Source organism: Endocarpon pusillum, assembly GCF_000464535.1.
Source record: "Endocarpon pusillum Z07020 unplaced genomic scaffold scaffold5138, whole genome shotgun sequence".
In the NCBI taxonomy this organism is placed as follows: domain Eukaryota; kingdom Fungi; phylum Ascomycota; class Eurotiomycetes; order Verrucariales; family Verrucariaceae; genus Endocarpon; species Endocarpon pusillum.
Genome location: NW_006916485.1, coordinates 41458 through 62307, shown reverse-complemented (window position 1 = coordinate 62307; position 20850 = coordinate 41458). Strand labels below are relative to the sequence as shown.

Sequence of the window (20850 nt, the reverse complement as noted above, 5' to 3'; positions counted from 1 at the left end):
GAGTTAATATGGATCAGTCGAGCAGACTCCCTGAGCACATCTAACAGAATGCTAGGTTTTCATGACCCGTCGTGATACACTTGAGTGTATTCACGAACCATTTGGAGACGCTTTCTATTATGGGCCGGAGAGGCTCAGTTCCAGATTTGAGGATGATATGAAAGCTAGGGAAGAAAGTGGTTTCAGCCAAACGACATATCAGACGGTCTTCGACTCGATCGAACGCAGAGCATCCCAGGTCTGATTCAGTCCCTGCCAAGAAACGTCTCTTGTTGCGTTATTTCTGTTTTGTTCATCTCATCCGTCTTCGATTGAAGGCGGGACCGGGGGCTCAGAGCATTATCCAATATTTGTTTCTGATGCCTCTTGCACACTGTTTACCGCATCATCTCGCCTTTCTTACGTTGCTCGCACATTCGCTTTCATACCCTCGGCCTCCAACTCATTACCTCCTGTTAGATCTATGAGCTACGCCCGTCATGTTGGGATTGAGCAGCAGACTTACACTTCTCAAGGGCAAACGTATCTTCATCAAGGATATCATCCATTACTTGGTCCCCCCTGGCGGAAAGCCAGCATCGATTGCACCCTCTCTGCAACGCATTAAGCGTGGAGTAGGCACAACTGGTGAAACATCGCCGACGACCAACGGCAGAAAAGAGCCGAACGGACAAGCGCTCTGGCCTTGGCCCACAGAAGCTGAGCCTGGGAATCCTACGGTTGTCCCAACCGAAATGCTAGCGAGATTCCATTTCACCTTCCTCATCCGTGATCCACACTCCAGCATCCCATCTTACTATCGCTGTACCGTACCACCTCTTGATAAGGTGACTGGGTTCCACGAGTTCTACCCCTCGGAAGCTGGCTACGACGAAGTTCGCCGAGTATTTGACTATTTGCGCAAGTCAGGCCTCATTCGTCCCTCTGGAGGGACGACTGATGACTCTATCAAACACGAGCTTAATGGTCTGAGTACTGCAGCTGGCAAATACCATGTCAATGTTTCCGAAACGGACGGTGTTGAGATTTGCGTTGTAGACGCAGACGACCTCCTGGACGACCCGGCTAGCATCATCCAAGCGTATTGCAAGAGTGTGGGTATTCAGTATGAGCCAGGAATGCTTTGGTGGGGTAGTGAGGAGCATCAAGCCTATGCAAAGGAGGCATTCGAAAAATGGAAGGGCTTTCATGAAGACGCGATAGACTCCCAAGAGCTGAAGCCTCGTACCGAAGTAAGTACCATCGATCCTCATCGAACTTCCTGAAATAGGAAGAGGCCGCGGAATGCCGCAATTTATAGACTGACGATGACAGGAGAGAAAGGTCAAGTCTGAGCCCGAGTGGGATGCTGAGTGGAAAGATAAGTATGGTGCAAAAGCGGCCAAAACCATCAGAGAGACCGTCGACAAGAACATGGATGACTTCCTTTACATGAAGCAATATGCACTGAAGGCATAAATGGGTCGAGGCATGGAAGAGGGCCCGATGAGCAGATCTTATTGATTTTTTGCTTACACTCCTTTGGCATGTGAAATTAAGGATGAAAGGTGAGTTCTTGCTGCTCTGAGCGTCGTACAACCATTGACGCTTAAGTAGTCTGTGCTTCCTTCATCGTCAATCTCTGAACAGTTCTCCATCTGACTTTTTTTTGGATTCGTAGCCTGCACTCAATTTCTGGCAAGATGCCATTCTGGCTACAAAGTGTCAAATGTTCTTGGCCGTCATTAGAGCCGCAAACGCGCGCTTACATACTAAGCTCCTCAATCTACACTTACTACGTACATTCAGCGCTTGACTACTAAGCGACTATGATCGTCGTATCTATGACGGATACAATTGGGCTTAATGTGTAGACATTTATATTATTTGCTTGGTAGTTTTCTGAATTCCTACCGTGAAAAGGATTTTCCCCTCCTTGCTTGAACATAATTGGGAACGTCTTCTTTTCTTCATCTGTGACATTCCTTCTGCCAATTGGGCCCTTTCGAATCTTGCGCCACTACAATCCCGATCTGTGGCTTCCTATTGTCTTTTTATTTGCGTCCTGGCTCGACTCGACCCGATCTGAACGATTCAGGCACCATCCAGCTCATTGAAGGTTCTGAAAGTCTTTCAGCCATTCTGCCCCTTTGGAGAATCCACCAAAATTATACCACGTTGCTAACGGTCACGCTTCCGATCAACCATGGCGTCCTTGATATTCGCAGCATCATATCTGACCTACAACAAAATCAAGTCGAAGCGAGAGGAGAAGAAGGAGAAGAAGCGCAAAGCATATGCTGATAGATACCATGAGCTGGAGAAGGAACATACATTTAGTGCGGGAAAGCAATTGCAGCGACAAAGGACTGGTGACAACAGTAGAGAAGGCACGCTACCAAACTCATCTATACAACCGGAAGAGTTGAGACTTAGAAGAAGTAGTGAAAGTGTGCCGAGTGATGAGGAGAAGACCGACGGTCCAACCGCATGGGTGAACGACGTTGTCAGGAGGCGGTCAGGAGAAGTGGTGCAAGATTCCCCAAGGGCTGGTCATGAAGATGCAAAAAGGCAGGGTCTCATCTGATTTTAGATGACGGTATTGATCACATTCACCGGGTATCGTTGCGACAGTATCAAACCAATATGTTTACAGCCAGTGAGCACATTTCACGAACATCTTCGCTCTGCGAGGATGCGTTCTCCGTCAATGTACAGATCACTTCGAGCTTTTCTAAAGCGATTTTGTTGGGCGCGGGAGTCAGTGAACTATGTAGTGGCTCCTATGGATATTTCAAATTCCTGGTTGTGGAAGGGTGTCACGTGCTTGGCGATCGGTAGCTAAGCTCAATTGCTTCTGCTTCTTTGCAACCTTCTCCTTCATATTTGACAGAATCAATCAGCTTTGCTTACCCATGATAACGGGATTCTACCATCGCTGTTCCTCCTTGCTGGTAATAATTCAGCAATATCCGGTCTATTGAAGAAAGAGTCACTTGGACATTCAAGGCCAATGCGATATAGAGGATATCGCTATGCACGTAATCGAAGTAATGAACGGTCTGTCTACAGAGTATCATCGTTTCTGTTATCGCTCTACTATGTACAGTTACTAGCCCCAACAACAGAAGCTTAGCATTGCCAATTCATCTCCACCTGAGGTGCCTCACTGAACGCATCCCAATCTTGATGGTCTCTGCTTCAAAAAGTACTAATTCACAGCATCTCAGCTTCCAAAGAAAATATTATACCTAAGAAGGTGTTATCTGATCCCTTTTGTCTACAACAGTTTGATACTTAGTCGTCATGCACTCTTGCTGTTCAGGATGTTGAAAGTGTTTAACAAGAAGCCAGAGACCAAGAACACAACAAAATCTTGCTGGCCGTCTGAGCCGTTTCTCACGTCAGAGTCTCCGGAATTGTTCTTGCTCCGTTGTCGAAAGAACGCCGAAAAGGCTATCTGCTGAGGAAATTCCTCTGGGCCTGTGGGATCCATGGGCAGAAAGACCCCTAGGTGAATTGAATATGAATGCCCTGTGGGGAAGCGCATCGAGTGAGTCGTCCTATATTCTCCTCCATTTTACGCCACGATGCCATCTTGTAGAGTTCTTAGGGCCTCCAAGAAACGGTCAACATCGATAGGACACAGTCTGGATGTCATGACACTCCTGAGGTCATTTGGCAGGCGAATCATTTGAGTAGTAAGTCCGAAGCTCATTGCAAAGCAATCAATCAACTCAGACTAGAGCAGGGAGTTATATTCCGAAATCTGCAGTTGCTCTTCTTGCAGCGGAGCATGGGTGGAGAAGGAGCAAGAGCAGCCTGTCGCTCTGGATGGGGTGGGTAGATTGTCGAAGGACAATGTTATCACTTTCAGAGCTGCCGACCCAGAGCATCCACACAACTGGCCAAGGGTGAAGCAAGCTTCGATGGCTAGTGAACTGATATACTGATCACTGCTTATAGAAGAAGGTTCTTGCTGTGCTTGCTGGTATCCCTGCTGTCATCAATAGCATACTCGGTTCCACGCTACCAAGTGGTACTAATCGGTTTCATTGCCGCATATTGGTCTATCACCAATCAAGAACAGCTAGGCTTACCAGTTTCAGTCTTCTTGGTAGGCTATGTGGCCGGGCCAATTTTGTTCGGACGTCTTAGCGAGCGCCTTCGTCTTGGTCTGGTATGACAATCATCTAGCTTAAGCACAGAAGCGGCATTTTCCTTGGGCTTCGCAGGAAGAATACCGTTGCCTCCCACTTGCCTGCGTTGGTGGGTCACTCTACGTGATCGCCCTCTTTTGGCTGGCTTGGTCTGCCAATCGCCTCGTCCATTGGATTCTGCCAATGATCTCTGGAGTGATCTTTGGCATGGGTTCCTGCCCATCTTCATGGCCATACTCCATTACCTGACCGATGCTTGCCAGGTCTTCGCAGCCAGCGCCAATGGTAAAGTTGTTTCGACTTGCAGGAATGTGCTTGGCGCGCTATGAACCCCTGCGCCAAAACCTATGTATACCAAATTGGGAATACACTTGGCTGGATCATTGCTTGCATTTCTTGGTCTGGACATGACTGTTATACCTTTTATGTTTATCAGGTATGGTGATAGGACACGGGAAGGTAGCAGGTTCTGTCAATATGTGAAGAAGTTAGATGAGGAGGAGGCGGCGGAAGAGGACAGGAGACAGTGACACGGGTTCAAGTCTGCTTCCGCAAGAGGAAGGCGCTTGAAAGATACAACGCCCACTGAAGTTGAAAACTGAGCACAGTGCTCGTCCTATCGACTCCATATTTCTATCCTAGGAGTAGTTATATAATGATACACATCAAGCTAACTCTAAACCTCTAGAATCACAACTTACTCTCCTTCTCCTGCTTCAACCTGGCCAACCCTTCCTGGGTACACGTCGCGATCAAGAACCCATCCTTACTCCATATCCTCTGCAGCACCAACCCCCTCCCTTCGCCTGCCCAAGGACTATTCATCTCGCTGAACATCCACTCATCGGCGCGAAACTTCCTCGGATTATGGAAGTAGATGGAATGATCCAACGAGACCATCATACCGATCTGCTTCTGCGAGGTTCCCTCTCTATCCCGATTGGCGTCAAATGCGGCATTCTCGTCGTCATCTTCGCTTGCAATCTTCTCCATATGGGCCTGCAGCTCCTCTCTTTCCTTGTCTGAGCCGTGGAAATTCTTGAGGGTGGAGGATCGAATGAGGTTGTGCACTCGGGCGATGGTGCCGATAAAGTAGGAGTCGGACATGTATGCTAGCGCAGAGAGGTGGGCTTGGTGGTTATCTCCTTTTGACGCCCGTACCACTCCCTGGCCCTGATCTAGAGTGTCGCCTCCAGCTTCAATTCCTACAGGTCCATCGCTTATCCTCCCCCTCGCTCTGATCCACTGCCTCGTCCTCTTCTCTTCCGGCCTCCCATCCCTCGCCCTCGAGACTCTACACCTCACGCTCTCGAAGGGCGTCGACCCGTCGTCCCCGCCTATGGATGCATTGCCCGTCCCCTGTCTCGCGTTGCCCCTGCCCTCTGGCGGCATCTCCACGTCCGTCGGCATCCCACTCTGATGCTCCAGCTTGAGCTCACCACCGCTCCCCTCCCTCATAAAGCTGATCGTTGTGGTGAAGATGCACCTCCCGCGTTGCCTCGCCTGCACCGTCCTGGTGACAAAACTCTTGCCGTCCCGCACCCGCTCTACCTCATATATCACCGGTATCTCCGAGTCGCCGGCTAACACGAAATAGCAGTGCATAGAGTGCACGATGAAGTGGGGAGGAATGGTAGCTTGTGCCGCAGAAAGGGACTGTGCTATTGCGGCGCCGCCGAAGATTCCGCGTGCTCCTGGGGGATGCCAGAGGGGGTAGGCGTTTGTGTAGACGGTGGGAGAGATGTCGGTTAATGCATGCAGTTGGAGGAGGGTTTCTATGGGAGAGGCGTCGGGGAGAGGAGGTGGAGGTTTGATGAGGGTTGGGCGGGGCTTTTGAGTGGGAGAAGACATATTGGTGGGCTTTGTGCTGCTAATGATGGCCTGGACGAGGAGGAGAGCGCGCAAGAGAGACTATCGAAGAGGGAGTCTCTGGACAACTCAGGGGGTCTCCCTCATCAGCAGGAACCTCCCTTGTTTGCGGAGGGCGAGGCCTCAGATGGGAAGATCAACGATGCTGCCAGTGGCCGATTGCAGCGAGAAGAAAAAAGAACAGCCGAGGCTTGTTGGACCTCGGTTGTTCTTTGGCAAGACAAAGCTCCATCAAATCTCCACACCCATCTGCTACAGTAAATACGCAGTACGTAGTAGCCTCGGAGTAAGGCACTCGGGGTAAGGCACACGGTGCTCCGAACCCCCCCGCCAATCTTTGCAGGCACCATACCACAGGCTTGTCAGACTGCGTTGAGCACTTCCCTCGCCTGCGTAGCACCTCCAACATACTTCATACTTCCCAATGTGATCTGCGTGGCGGTTTTCATGCAAAGTGCTTCTGTCATCAGTCAGCTCCACGTGGATGCTTTAATTGGTCCGCCGACTTCATCGCTTGCCCTGGCCCTGGTCTGCATCTTCGCCGCCCTGAAGATCTTGCACAAGGTAGGAAGGTTGGAAGGGCTGTCGAAGAGCATCCCTGCATTATTGCCTTGCAGCAAAAGATGTCGTTTCTTTGATTCTTCTTTCTTATAACTAAAACTAATCGCGCCTGTTTCTCTCTCTCCCGTAGTTGATCGCTCGTTTCTTTGGAGTCTGCCCAATTCAAGCTCACGATCGCCGTAATCATGCATCTGCCGTCTGTGCTTCTTTCTGTGCTGTCGGCTACAGCTACACTCGCTTGTGACTCGTGCTATGGACCTACAGACTACGACATACACACCAGACATGTACGCCGTCAGCAACCCGAAGCGCTCAATGCCACTTCAGGCCCTCGAGGCCCTCTGGAATGGGGTCAGATAAACTTCCTTCACACCACCGATACGCATGGCTGGATGGAAGGACATCTCAAGGAACAGAATTATGGCGCCGACTGGGGGGATTATGTTTCCTTCACAAGACGCATGAAGCAGAGAGCTGGCAGCTTGGGTGTCGACCTGTTGCTAGTCGATTCAGGTAAGAAATGCAACACAAAAGACATTCTGGATGGGCTTTTGGATTGAAATCTATCAGGCGACCTGCACGATGGCAGTGGTCTTGCTGACACAACCTCTCCAAATGGTGTAATTTCCAATCGCATCTTTGAAGAGGTGGACTACGATGTCCTGGCCATAGGCAATCACGAGCTATATGTAACAGATGTTGCCTACTTGCACTTCACACAATTCGCGAGGAGGTATGGAGATCGTTATGTCACCTCAAACGTCCAGATTCGCAACAACGCAACGGGGGAATTCGAATACATGGGAGTGCCCCATCGGTACTTCACCACCCAACAAGGTCTGCGAATCATGGCATTCAGCGTGCTTTATGACTTTACCGGGAATACAAACTTGACCAGGGTCATCAGGGCTGCAGACTTGGTAAAGCAGCCTACATTTCTGAATGCTGTAAACACTACCGATCCTGTGGACCTGTTTCTTGTTGTTGGACATAACCCTGCTCGAGCCAATGTGTCGAGTAGCACTTTTGGTCTGATTCAGTCCACCATCCGGAAGATGAGGCCCAACACCCCAATCCAGCTTTTCGGCGGCCATAATCACGTTCGTGACTTCGCTGTCTATGATAGCTCGTCGACTGCTCTTGGAAGTGGCCGATACTGTGAAACTCTAGGGTGGGTGTCTATGAGCGGCATCAATTCCACCACTTTCAGAGGCAACATGAGACCTCGCGGGGTGCCGAACCCCAGTCGGAGAGCCGTTAGAAATGCTACCGTATCTGGATCCGCCGCAACGCCCTCTGCCACGAACTCCAGCTCCAGCTTCTCCAGCTCCCTTGTTTACTCAAGAAGATATCTTGACTGGAACCGCCTGACATTTGCCTACCACGCAGTTGGGTCGCAAGATTCAACCTTCGACTACGGCAGTGGCCGGCGCGTTACCAACGATATCACGGCAGCCCGCAGAGAGCTAAACCTGACAGCTCTCTATGGCTGCGCACCACAAACTTACTGCCAAAGCTGCAGACCTTTTGGCACCAATGGCAGCGTCTACAGCCTCATCTCGATCGCGCTCGCAGCAACTGTCGTCAACGAAAGCCGTGCCGACATTCCTCGACTAATCATCATCAACACTGGTAGCATCCGTTTCGATCTTGTCCAAGGTCCCTTCACATACGACGACTCCTTCATCGTCTCTCCCTTCGTCAACCGCTTCCAATTCCTCCCCAATGTCCCCTATTCTATCGCGAGACAAGTCCTCGACGTGCTTAACGCTGGCCCTTATCAAAAGAGGAAGCGTGACCCCACGTCTTCCAACCTCGGCTTCCTGAAAAGCTTCAACGGTGACGACGGCTGCGCAGACCCAACACTGTACGGCGCCTCATCAAAGCTTCCAAGCCATCACGAACACAATCTGCGATCTCGCTCCATCACTCGCCGACAAGCTCCACCACCACTCGACGAGCTACCCCCCGGCTACGTTACAACTGACGACTTCGGCAGCGATGGTGACGACACTCCTCACTCCCCCATCCCCCGCTACCCCATCCCCAACGATGTTCAAGCCAATGCTTCGTTCCCCACGGATGGCTCTGATCCTGAGAGCGTGGATCTTATCTTTCTGGATTTCATCGCTACACGTTTCGTGCTCCCGGCGGTGAACAGTGTGGGCGGCAACTACACGGCGAGTGATATACAGCTGTATATGCCCGCGGACTTTACCACGCAGGATTATTTGCCCGAGTATGCACGCAGGTTTTGGAGTCAGGGACCGAGCTGTCCCGTGGGAGCAGGGGTGTCGTGATCTGGTTGTGATCAGGCCTTCAAGGGTCCTCAGAAACAGGCTCTTTTTGGGAACGGTAATATGTATTATCAAGAGTGCTATAATGAAGTAGACCGCACGAACACAAGAAGAACTAAGAATCTCGTCTCTGCCTGCCCCTCCTAGACTGCATCAGTTCCTCCACATCGTCCTCTCTGCCCACATATTGAGCTGCTGTTTCACAAGCACTGCTTTTCATTGGCGTCTCTATAACTTTGGCCGCTACAGGAAAAGGGCAGTCCCTATGTTACGCGGGCTCGCCAGTATTGCTCTTCCGAATTCGAGCTGGAAGAGAAGTAAGCTCCATCATCGTCCCAATGACTGACCGATCTGGCCCATTCCACTCGCTTACGCAAGGCATCCGCTGCGAGGAGACAGAGGTCGAGTTCATCCATTTCAAGTCCCTTCGAGGCCTGAACCCTGTCCGAACATATCATCAAGCACGGCCCCAGCTCGCCAACAAAGTCTGGCTGGAAGTCACTTCCCAGTGCTCGGTCTCAGCCTGCCTGTCATCATGTCCGACGGGGAGCGTGCTGTCGTAAAAAAATAGTTATCGAGGTACGTTAGTCCGCCTTCCTGAGGGATCGAGTCCTCTTCAAAACAAGTCATCAAGCCCGGGAAGCCGAGCTGGCAATCAATGTGCGATAGAGAACTGTTTTGACCGTCATCGACTTTGTATTTGTATGCGTCGCTGACGTCGGTTCTGAGATCGAGATCGAGATCGAGGCACATGTGATTCGACTAACCGCCCAACTCGAGCACAGGGGCTTCATCGAAGAGAGTTCAAGGCTGTGGAAGATTGCTGCTGACAAGGTCCATTAGAGGTGAAGTCCTCCTCGGAGATGGGAGGATGTTCTTGATTACTTCTGGGTTGTGTGGCTTTGCCCGGGGGGATGGGGGGGGCTTTAACGATTGCGCCCACCCGGGCGCATGCAACTCCATCATTCCGCCGAGCAGTGGTAAGTAAGTAAACATCATTCACATCCAAGGTAACGTAGTATGCAGATTGTTGACCATCTACGAATATTGGCCAACCGGAGGGCTTGCTATCACGGACATAGCCCATTAGCTCACAGATGCACAGCCTAATAAGGCATTAGCTGGAGAAGACGAATGGGATGTGATTCTTGTCGTCAGACTTCATGATTTACGGTCCTTTAGTCCCACAAGATGCTTGGTATATTGCTAGTCTGGTATTGCAAGAAAGGGACACGAGCCGATGCTGCAGTTTCGCGTAACGCCATGTTCGATGTAGAAAGTGAGGCCCAGTGACTCTGCATCCAACCCAAAATGAAACCTTTCGTCCATGCAGCGCAACCAATGAGGACGTGAAACGCCAGACTATGCAATCGCTTGAACGCAGCAAAACAGTGATAGAAATACAAGATGCGTATCACGTAGCAGATAGTGGCACGAAGATCCTCCGCCTGCTTGAAATTGAAGCGAATCAGCTCTCATTGAGCGGGCGACTCGTCGAAGTGACCTCCCACTCCAAAAAAGTCTCCTTCACTGGTGGCACTACTGTTCCTTCCACGGGCCGTCGATTGACCATCCTCGTCGTCCGAGACTGGCACATTCAGATGCTGGGTGTTGATATGGAGACCTTGCATAGACATGCGCAGGGGCTGAGAAGAGGCTGGAGGAGCAGCGACATTGCTGGGATCATTAATGGAACCACGGGCGGAGTCGGTCGGTGTGAGAGGCCGGCCTGTTGATTGTCGATGGCTTGAACTGTCATTGACGACGTCAGAATTCTGCAGGGTGGTGGCCTCGCTAAAAGAGGTGCTGTGGCGTACATCAGCCCTGAATTGGCCCTCGACAACGTTAATGATGCTCTGTGGCTGGCGAGTAACCGTTGCTCGACTGGTATTGGCCGAAGCTCCCGGCTGTGATGATAAGCTTAAAGAGCTACTTGTAAGAGTGCAGGTTGCCAAAGGCCGGCCCGGAGGATTCAAGATCTCTACCGCAGTCTCCTGAACGAGAGGTGGAAAAGGGTTAGGCTCAGAAGGAGGACTTGCAGTATTGGTTACATCTTGGGCACTTTGAGGCTCTTTTGGCGCTATCTCTGATTCCTTCCTTCGTAGCGACATCAATTTGCGAAGGCGTTTATTGACATTCAGGTGTTTGGCCAAAACAGTCTTGGGCTGTTTGAAACCTGCCCATAACTTAGATACGAACGTCTTCGACTTTGATGATGGGGTGTCAGCGCAGGCTTGGCCCGTATTCTTGCAATCTCTTCGATCAGGTGGTGAATTTGGTTCAGGTGGTGCTGTGGGAGTCCGGTTTGTAAAGAGTGCATTGGGAGAAGCAGACATGTAGGAGAAGACAGACGATTTTGCCCAAAAAGAAAGGTAGATGATTAGCAAAGTAGTAAGCAAGAAAGAAAAAAACAGAGCAAGGTAGTGAAGGAGTGCCCAAGCCCTGCGCTATATTCAAGTAAGATAGCTTGCTTGGGAAATACGGTTGACAAAGAAATGACAAGATGGAAATGCTTGTAAACTATAGTTGGATATTATGGACGGCAATTAATTAGCAGAAGAGAAGACTTAAATCTTCAACATACTCTACCTTTGTTGCATTGTTGGGGGGTTAGTAGGATTCCACGAGGGGGCCGAGGGTTTATATCATGTCTGAGGCGGTTGTAGGCGGCGTTAATATGGTCCAATTGATGCTTGCTCAGCCTCAATTACATATTGGAAGGGGATGAGGCTGACGATACAAGTTCTGGGTTAGACTGCTTCCTGACCCCTGAAGTGGAGGATGAGAAATGCTGCGCAGTGCGCGATCGTGTCTTAGGTCTGTCTGAGTTGACGAAGAAGCGCATGACGATAGGACAGCAGTGGCACTGATGACCGGTTGTGCTTGAGGAATCTGGCCGTTGTGCAGGCGTTTGCAGTGTCGACAGATAACAGAAGAAGAAGCGAGAAGAGAAGGGAGTGGGCATGAAGTGCGGGAGGCCTAAACCTGCAGGCAGTGCAGTGAAGAGGGCAAGCCACACTTCGCTCTTCTTAGCTCGAAGCCGCAATGGCGGGGAATCTTCCTCGGGGCGCAAAGATCTACCGTTCGTGAATAATGGAGCTCCAGGAGGTGCATGATATTGACATAAGAAGTGGATCATACACCCAAGGGCAGAGAGGACAATGGACAAGGAATCAAGAAGCAGCTTCCGGACAAAACCCAGGCAAGGCTCGGTGGAGTAAACTTCGAGTATGGGTTTGATCATCAAGGGAATACGTCTTGCTCAGAGAGATAGTAAGCAGCTGCGAGTCGTTTCACCACAGTGAGCAGAACCGTGCATACCAATTTCTGCTCGCTTCACATGCCCAGTGAGAGTGAGGGCTAGGCTAGAGCTGAACCTATAGCTCCAATGATCCATGCCCTTTCTGTGGTGCTTTGGGGTTACAATTGCTAGGCTACACGGCTATTTAATAGGGGATAGGGCGCCCATTTCGCTCGTTTAGGGCAGCTACTCTATCTGGCATCGTTGAGATAGCCCTATTAATCTCCTCAATGGTTATTTTATCCCACTCCTCTTGGATGGCGCGGCGCAGAATGGCTTCTTCGAAGATGACCCCCCTGGACTTCAACCTCTGCTTAATTATCCTCCAAATGGTCTCAATAGGGTTGAGATCTGGCGAATTCGGAGGATTTGATTCCTATTGGATACCAAGATAGTCTTTGAGAGCTTTAACCTTATTAAATCCCTTGCCTTTGGTTCCATGAGGCCCATCATTATCTTCGATCAAAACGCAATTCTTATCCCAATCAGAAGCGACGATTTGCTCAAGAATAACCATGTAATCAGCTTGAACAAGGCGTCCCCCTATACCAGAGCCAGTATAGAAGTGGAGCTGACCCTTGAAATTCCATCTAATTACTCTGTATACATGTATTGATTGATTTTGGCGCTTCAGTTTGAACTGGGTCTTTGAGAGGGCATTTCGAGCCTTATAACCTTTGCGACGATGAACTCAAGCCTGTCGCTGCAAGCAAGTAGCAAAATGAGACTCATCACACCATCGAAACTTCTTAAATGTATCTAATTGCTAATATCGACGTTCAAATCCCTATATAATTCGGGCGTCAATGTGTGCTTATAAGAGCATTTTTTTCTGCATAGCCATATAGGTCCCTACTCCAAAATCCTTCATATTCTGTTGAATTGCGCGTTCAGAGCCATTTGTTATACCAATTGTCTTTGCCACCCTAAAGTGACTTGACGAAGCAAAGCCAAAATTCGCATCTTCAACTGCCTCAATTGCTTCGCACTCATATAGAGTAAGTATCTTTTTGCGACCTTGATTATGGACTTTCTCGCTGCGGCGCGCAGTTCCTTCTTTTAGGATTCGATAGCCAGTTCGATTTGCTATATTATGTATCTTAAATAGCTCCGTACGGGGTAATTTGCCAGCTGTGTGGCGTGCATCAGCAAGAAGGCGCGCACGGCGCGGCGTATCAAGCATCGTTTTTGACGTTCGTGAGGCTGCAGGAGAAGGAGGATCGATCGAATAAGACTTTCGGCAGACGCGGCGCCTATTTCCCTGTTCAGAATCCATTGTTCACTAAATTTGAGTGAGTATTAGTAGAGAAATAGAGGAATGAAGAAGGGGGGGAGGAAGGGGATCTGAGAACTGCCATAAATTTTGGCGCCAAGCTTCGGCCCTACCCCTTCAGTGAGCCGCAGTCAGCATACGCTACTACGGTGGAGGCACAAGTATCGTTAGCTCCAAGCTAGAAATTTGGTCTGAGACGCAGGATTGACGAAAGCATATCTTACTAAAGAGTATCAGTCTAATTGACTCCTAGGCCAGTGCCAATCATTATCATCACTGAGGGGTCAAGAGTTACTGGCGCTCTGGGGGACGCCGGGCTCTTGTATCGAAAGCTAGCTAGCTAGTTAGTACTAATCCACCCTAACAGTACTTGATGCCTACCGCAGTACTCCCAAGTCATACTCGAGTAAGCAGTACTTGACGATTGCTTCGCAGCCCGTGGTCGTGTCGCAGGGATGAGGAGCGGACTTTACGCTGCTAAGTGGCTACAAGGCCACCGGGAGTGTCTCTCGAACTCTTCTGGGCATAATCCGTGGTTGGAGAGTGGATACAGATCTCCACCATGTGAGTAATGGTTCTCTATCGTAGTAAAGTGGGACCATGATCTTCATTCCCAGGGGTGCAGCATGATAGCGCCAGATATGCATGCTCTTCAAACCATAATTTCTGGGGCAGGACAACAACAATCCAGCACGTTTATGCTGCCACGAGGATGATGATAGCAGAGAGCTTCATCTTGATGATCGTAATCAGTTTGTTTCAAAACTGAGGTATTGCGTGTGTGGAAGGTGTTATTGAAGGGTTGGTAGGGTAAAAAAATTGTGGAGAACATTGATCTGGTTCGTATAATAAGTACTCAGGGCTTCTGCCATGCTCTAAATGCACTACGGTTGCGCTATCAGAGAAAGTGAGATATCGTCTTGGTGCTTGCTGTTTTGTTTTTGAGCCATGTATTTGTTTAGTGTGTAATACTTCTGATGAAAAGTGATAGTGTCTGTGGGTGGGCACTGCATATTGCCGCTACTTCTATGCATGTGTCTGGGTTTGGGGTTGGTGGGAGGGCCGGGGTACTCCAGCGTTCATTCTGCGCACTATATGTTCTACTAGTAGGGTTTTCTCAGAATGTTCATTGAGAGAGGCGGGAGATGCAGATGTGAAGGAGGGGGGGCCACCTGGCTCTACGAGGAGTTTCTAGTTCATAGAGCGTTTGGAGGGTATGGGATGGTTGAAGGGAATGGAGGGACGGGTTTATATATGGGCCACAGCAAGAGGCAAATTCGTGTCTCAGTGCTGGAAGGCGATTTCAATACAACGAGAAAGCTCTTTCACAGCATCAAAAGAACTGGTGAGGTCACGTATGGTCGAGCTCGAATGTTCGTGACTAGAATCCCCGCGAGGTGTCTTTGAAATCAAGGCTGGAACAGCGAGTATGAGCGTTCAGATGACTGGAAAGAGAAATATGCTTGTAGGTTGTATACATCTGAAGATAAACTTACATCACGAGACGAAGCTGATTGAAGCCAGTTGGAACTGCTACACCGCGGTTTAGTGTACAGCCCGTCTACTCATGCTTCTCAATCGACTCCGCCAGCAAGATAGATTGACAGATCCTTTGCTATTGAAAGCTAGTAGCATCATCCTTCCGTTGAAGAAGAAAATCCGTTTTGTTAGTAGCATTGTAGAGCATAGGCACAATTTCGACCGAGTCTCTGCGGTTGGGACCTTACTAAGCATTTCCTGACCGGCTCAACTTCGGCTCCGCCTCCGCTCACCCACCACCACAGCTCGGTCTTGACGTCTTCTGCTCACCCTCGTGCTCAGACTCTATCTAAATGCCGCTGAGGCTGTTCACTCAGTTAGTTTTCATAGGAAATTTTCAAAAATTAAAAATATAATATCGACAACAACAGGATTTGAACCTGTGCGGGCGAACCCACATGATTTCTTGTAATCATTTGAACCTGTGCGGACGAACCCACGTGATTTCTTCTAGTCATGCGCCTTAACCACTCGGCCATGTTGTCCTTGTGTCTCTAAGAGGGCATTCTTTTAAATTGACATAGCGTAGCCATGGTCTAAGTTTAAATGACTAGAAACATCAAAATTAACTTTGAAGAAAAGACGTTTCTGCTTGTATTAAACTACTTATCATAGCAATAATTCTATAAATGAAATCATTAAATAGCGCTAAAAACTCTCTATTTAATAGCTTATTTTGAATTTTTAAAAATAGCAGAATAAGAGTAAGAAAATCCAAAGTACTTTCGCTAAGCAATTAGTCAGATAGTTAGAGTAGATGCCCTTCGGGCGCCCTCAGGGCATGATAGTTCATACTACTTCATACACACACTCTGAGTTCGTCTTTTGTTCGTCTGTTTTGCGTCAGACCGTGGCTGTCTGACACAAGGGAATATAGATTAATTTCATTCTAAAATTAATATTCAGATTCTATTCATTTAGCATTTATTAGAGCTAATTATGGTTAGTAAAGAGTACATTAATTAAGTATAATTTGAAATCTATAGGCGCCTTCCTTTTGTCGGAGTAGTTGATATCTCTTTTCTGATAGTGCTGATGCTACAAGAAGATTCTATTTTATCTGTGTTCGATCCCTACATTTGTCTCGAGTTATTTGTCTATTACTCTATTACTGGTGAATAGGAAACTCTGATTTGTCCGTTAAATTGTCTCTGAATTGTCTCGAATCGGCCAGGGCAGCCTCTTGTTGGTCGGTATAATCAGCGAGGGGTACATCAATTAAGTGTGGTTCGAAACCCACAGGCGCCGTCCTTTTGGCGGTGTGGCTGATGTGTCCCTTTTCTTCAGCCTCACCACCGCGCTCTCCGATCTGCAACCACCGCGACCTGCCTTTGCAAACGCAGAGAAGAAGAAGGACGATGTAGTCATGTACAGTAGGGTTGTTTTCACCATGGAGTTAGTACCTACACAGTAGAGAGGGAAGGGGCGGAGCTGAAAAGCACCCTCCGTATGGCTCGACCTTTAACCGGAAAACCAGTTATCATACGAATGGCAAATTTGTTAATCTTGTATCTACACACCGGTACCGTCCAAAAATCATGACCTCCACCAATCTTGCAGCGCTCGCCTGGGTCTCTCTCTCTATCTTATCCTCCTCTACCCATCCGGTCCAAGATTAGTACACTTTACTATGCCGCTCCCCTGTCTACCTGCGGCGTCTGCTGTCGCTTCGGGCCCACTTTACCAATCAGCATCGTCATTGACCACCTCCTACACATTGCCGGTCCTGCAGTAGTTAGTGTCTTGTCAGGTCCCCCGGGGAGGACATACAGATTCCATGCGGCATGTTGAGAAACTGACAGAATTTCCATTCGGGGAGGAGAGAAAATTGTACAGATGTTTCCAATAGTTACCCTTCTCATTACCGAAAAGGACTGATCTTGTTCTAATAGCTGCGGGCAACCAACATTCCTGCATTCCATTTTCTCCGATTGGGCTCCCCTACAGCCACGCTTCTATATTCGAGGAGCCCCCTAATTCCTGCGGACAATTTGAGCATCTTGCCTGAGAGAGAATAAGAGACGACCTTCTTCTTGCTTCTGCGGTACTGGTGCCTGCTTCCTAGCTTGCCTACCCAATCATTGACTTCTTATTTTCCTGACCCAACGAACCCTACTGCTCCTGCGGAAGGCTACAAGACTATCTGTGATACGAAACCCCATGCTAGCCCGCAGCATAAAACTTTGACATGAATCGAGACCGGTCCCGCAAGAGGTAGGAGGCGGATCTTGCATCCCACCTTGGAACATGAACAACAAATTCCTGCTCTCCAACTGCTATTGAAGCGGGCGTTGTGGACTGTCTTGAGGAGAAGCTGATGTGTGGAGTGTGATATACAGCCGTCGTCCACCAAAAGCTCGACCTCTTACCCCAGCGAAAACTCCAACATCTGATGCATATGAATTCGCCAGCCCTAGCTCCCTTACTTTCGAATCCAGTTTTCACGATCCTCGGGTGACTTGGGATACGGCAAATCCTTGTTCCTCAAGCCCGCAAGCCTTTACTACACCCAAGTCTGAAGTCGATGGCGATACGACAGACCACAAGAGCGACTTGACAGCCAATATCGATGCTGAGCTTGCCTCTCATATCCACCATCTCTCACCGACCCCCTACCTCACTTTGCCTCCTGTCGAGCCGTCAAGACAGCTTTCCTCTTCTCCTGGCCCGGGCTCTTCGAAACGTACATGTCTGGAGGCCTCCGAAGTAGAAGAAACACCAGAGACGTTACAGACCATAACTAAGCATCCTGTTTCTTCGAGAAGTACATCGGATACAGAGAGGGTTGAGAGGAATACTAAACACGGGTCTACAAGGCCAATGGCGGATCCGAGGAATAGGAGACTGTCGGCAGCCAATGTCTCTCGAATGGGACCTCCCGAAACCCCTGGTCGACGTGTGGCGGCCTCACCTCAACTGTTTCCTAGCCTACAATTTTCACCAGACCTCTTCCAGGCACCAATGTCAGGACCAGCTCCTGCTCCTTCCCTCCCACAGAACCGATTGTTCTGGGACCCAAGTTCCCATCCAGAAGACCTGTCGTATCAGGACCCTTTTGTACCACCCCATTCGGATCTCGTCGGCCCCTTTACTCCCTCCCCTGCCACCAGTCATGGATTTCAGACCACAAATTCTGTTTCCAGTGCTCACCAATACGATCTGCCCAGTAGTTCGCAGAATACGCAGATCCTGGCCGCATCATTGTCCCCAAGCATTGATGATTCTGGATACCCTGCACCCTTCACAGCTTCACCTCGGGTGCCAGCTCCAGCCCCAGACGATCCTAGTATGTTCTTGAGCTCGCCAGCACGCCGATTTGGACCAACTGCTCAACCATCGGGTACCTACAGCTCAGGTAATCGCCCTGAGCTACAAGCGTACCATCACCAAGTTCAGGAGTCCAGGCGGGAAGAAGAGCTCCGACGGACGAAGAAGACGATGACCAAAAAGCCAACGGTGACAAGAGGCTCCAAGAATGTGCCCAACCGACCAACCTCACCTCCTTCCAGTAGCCGCCTTGGGATGAAACGAAGTTCGACGCATTCCGGCGTTGGAGATAATTATCCCCGTCACCGCCACCAAAGTCAGGTATCGTTTGCCGATTCCTTCTCTGTTGTGGACGATAACAACAGACACCCTCGTGGTGGAAGATCTTCCCCGCTCAAGCAGAGCTCGATGAATGCTTACGAGAAGCTCGATCGACCACAGTCAAGAAGCCGGACATCTCTTTCTTTTACTATCGACAAGGATGGCAGGGCCAAGACAGTGGTTACACGAGTATCCGACCAACCACAATGTCGAATGGACATGGACGAAGAGCCATCCGGCAGCGACACCGATTCTGTTGATGCTGCAGACTTCGACATAGCAAGAAGCCAAAATAACTCTTTTGCCTTCTATGAACAAGAAGAACAACATCGGCCTGTTGATCGGCTCAGACGCGAACCAAATTCTCACTCGAAATCAAGTTCCTACTCCTCAACGATAGGATCTTCAGCATCCGCACCACTTTCATCGAGGACCAGCTCAACTTTTGGAGGAGCTCGCTCTCATTCCAAAATGCCAGGAGATCCTTATAGCACAGGCGTCTTGAATGCCCAAGCTCGGCGCAGCTTCACCTCAGTCCACGCTCGGGCCCACAATGACATTAACACGATCCCTGACGAAGAAGTAGAAGAACGCTTTGACGCACAGCACGCCTTACGAGCAATGTTAAATGATCGCACTAGATCGATCTCCAGCCACATCGCTCAACTTCCCCCTCCTCCGCTTAATACTTTCCAAGGTTTCCACTCATCACCGCCAGTACCTAACAACAACTACGGCATCTACAATGCCTCGCCAACTACAATCACCGATCCTGATCTTGCCACACCCAGCACGGACCGTGGCAGCCACGCCAGTAGCGGAAGTACAAGATGTATTTGCAATTCCTCTTCTCCTGACTGTCATCTAATGATCCAATGGTAAGTCTTGCAACCCTCTTCCCCTCCCTTCCATTCACACCAATTCCAGTGTCCAACTAGTATTGACTCTCGTCCTGCCAGCGAATCTTGCTCCAAATGGCTCCACGCAACCTGTGTCGGCATCGAATCGCAGCAGCAAGTCCCTCTGGTCTATGTTTGTGACTATTGCCGCCAGACGCCCATGCGTGGGGGACGGATCCGTGAACCCTCGAGGGCAGCGGCTATGGCGCCCGCGAGTCCGTTGGCGGGTAAGAAAGGAAAGTTTGGACGATGATTCCTCTCCTGGTTCCATTTACTGTGTGTATATATGTATCTCCCCAAGGGATGTGTCTGTCAAACAGCGGATACGTTGGTGGGGCTTGCTTGCTTGGGGTAATGGCTTTGGAATAACTGGTTGAATGACCCAGTGGGAAGCAAAGTCGGTCAAGCATGGGCGCCGCTGCTGCGTGCTGGTTTGCATACTTAGCCCTCGATTCTGCCGACGTGTAGTAGCGATATAGCATCTAGCGTTTTTGCATTTAGCATCTGGCGTTATCCGATTGTGAGCGTGCATGCTTTCAGCTTACAGCTTACATAGATGGGCGAGAGCAATCATACTTACTTACTGACCCCGTAATCCCATGTTGGATATTTGCGCATCACTCGCTCGCTACATGTCTAATTCTCTGCCCTCATTCTGCATCACCGCGCCTTGGATCCATCATGACTGACTGATCGTTTACCGAAGACAGCTCTATGTTGAAGCGTGGCTGGCTTGTTTAAACTAACTAGGTATGGTGTGTGTGAAAAAGAACTGCTGCAGGTGCGGCCAGAGGCGCGCGATAGCTTTTCACCATTCTGACGACTGAGCAGAGAGAGCAAAGGTAGATAGATGATGGCATGCCACATGATTGATCTTCCTCTCCCTCCATCTTGCACGTCGTCTCTTCATCTCTTCCCTGTGTCTCACCACTCACTCACTCACTCTATCCCACAAAACGGCGCTTGCCTTCTCTCCATGCTTACAGGTAGTACACCCCATTCCCAATCTCAGGTCGATAACTCCCCGCTGAGGACGCGCGAGATGGCGGTCTGGCTGACGGCGTGGAGGGCGGCGGTGCGCGATTTGCCGAGGGATTGGGGTTGTGCTTCTGCTACCACTACTTGTTTTGAGGGGTTTGGGTTGGGGTTTGGGTCTTCGGTAGAGGGGTTGGGGGGAGGGGGAGGTTGCTCGGGTTTCTGCACGCGATAGACGTCAATCCCCTGCCTGATCTCCTCGGCGCGCATGAGGAAGACGTTCAGTACGCCGGCGCTGGCTACGGCGGCGAAGGGCACGAGGCGGCTTAGTATGGTTCGTGTACTCGGGCTGAGGCGTTTGAGCCGCGGCACCAGGGCGTTGAGACCTAGGGCGACGGAGCAGGAGGCT

The 20850-nt window shown here is 49.8% G+C and overlaps 7 protein-coding genes across 7 annotated transcripts in view; 4 read left to right on the top strand and 3 right to left on the bottom strand.

Moving 5' to 3' along the window:
• Positions 1–479: 479 nt before the first annotated feature.
• EPUS_03540 (uncharacterized protein) lies at positions 480–1458 on the top strand (the record flags this gene model as incomplete). Its single annotated transcript, XM_007806131.1, has 2 exons — positions 480–1232; positions 1315–1458. 2 exons carry the CDS (start codon positions 480–482, stop codon positions 1456–1458), a joined length of 897 nt encoding a protein of 298 aa, XP_007804322.1.
• Positions 1459–2185: 727 nt separating this feature from the next.
• EPUS_03539 (uncharacterized protein) lies at positions 2186–2566 on the top strand (the record flags this gene model as incomplete). Its single annotated transcript, XM_007806130.1, has 1 exon — positions 2186–2566. One exon carries the CDS (start codon positions 2186–2188, stop codon positions 2564–2566), a length of 381 nt encoding a protein of 126 aa, XP_007804321.1.
• A 2263-nt stretch (positions 2567–4829) lies between these two features.
• On the bottom strand, positions 4830–5990 carry EPUS_03538 (uncharacterized protein; the record flags this gene model as incomplete). The annotated part of the gene is made up of 1 exon (XM_007806129.1): positions 4830–5990. One exon carries the CDS (start codon positions 5988–5990, stop codon positions 4830–4832), a length of 1161 nt encoding a protein of 386 aa, XP_007804320.1.
• Positions 5991–6754: 764 nt separating this feature from the next.
• EPUS_03537 (uncharacterized protein) lies at positions 6755–8869 on the top strand (the record flags this gene model as incomplete). Its single annotated transcript, XM_007806128.1, has 2 exons — positions 6755–7082; positions 7140–8869. 2 exons carry the CDS (start codon positions 6755–6757, stop codon positions 8867–8869), a joined length of 2058 nt encoding a protein of 685 aa, XP_007804319.1.
• A 1472-nt stretch (positions 8870–10341) lies between these two features.
• On the bottom strand, positions 10342–11202 carry EPUS_03536 (uncharacterized protein; the record flags this gene model as incomplete). Its single annotated transcript, XM_007806127.1, has 1 exon — positions 10342–11202. One exon carries the CDS (start codon positions 11200–11202, stop codon positions 10342–10344), a length of 861 nt encoding a protein of 286 aa, XP_007804318.1.
• Positions 11203–17167: 5965 nt separating this feature from the next.
• On the top strand, positions 17168–19719 carry EPUS_03535 (uncharacterized protein; the record flags this gene model as incomplete). The annotated part of the gene is made up of 3 exons (XM_007806126.1): positions 17168–17193; positions 17319–19445; positions 19527–19719. The coding sequence occupies 3 exons, from the start codon at positions 17168–17170 to the stop codon at positions 19717–19719; spliced, it is 2346 nt and encodes a 781-aa protein (XP_007804317.1).
• Positions 19720–20474: 755 nt separating this feature from the next.
• EPUS_03534 (uncharacterized protein) overlaps positions 20475–20850 on the bottom strand; it is a gene marked incomplete at both ends in the record, with an annotated part of 1219 nt that continues 843 nt past the window's right edge. The window contains one exon of the mRNA XM_007806125.1: positions 20475–20827. Within this exon, the coding sequence (XP_007804316.1) occupies positions 20475–20827 (353 nt within the window). The remainder of the gene's footprint in view (positions 20828–20850) is intronic.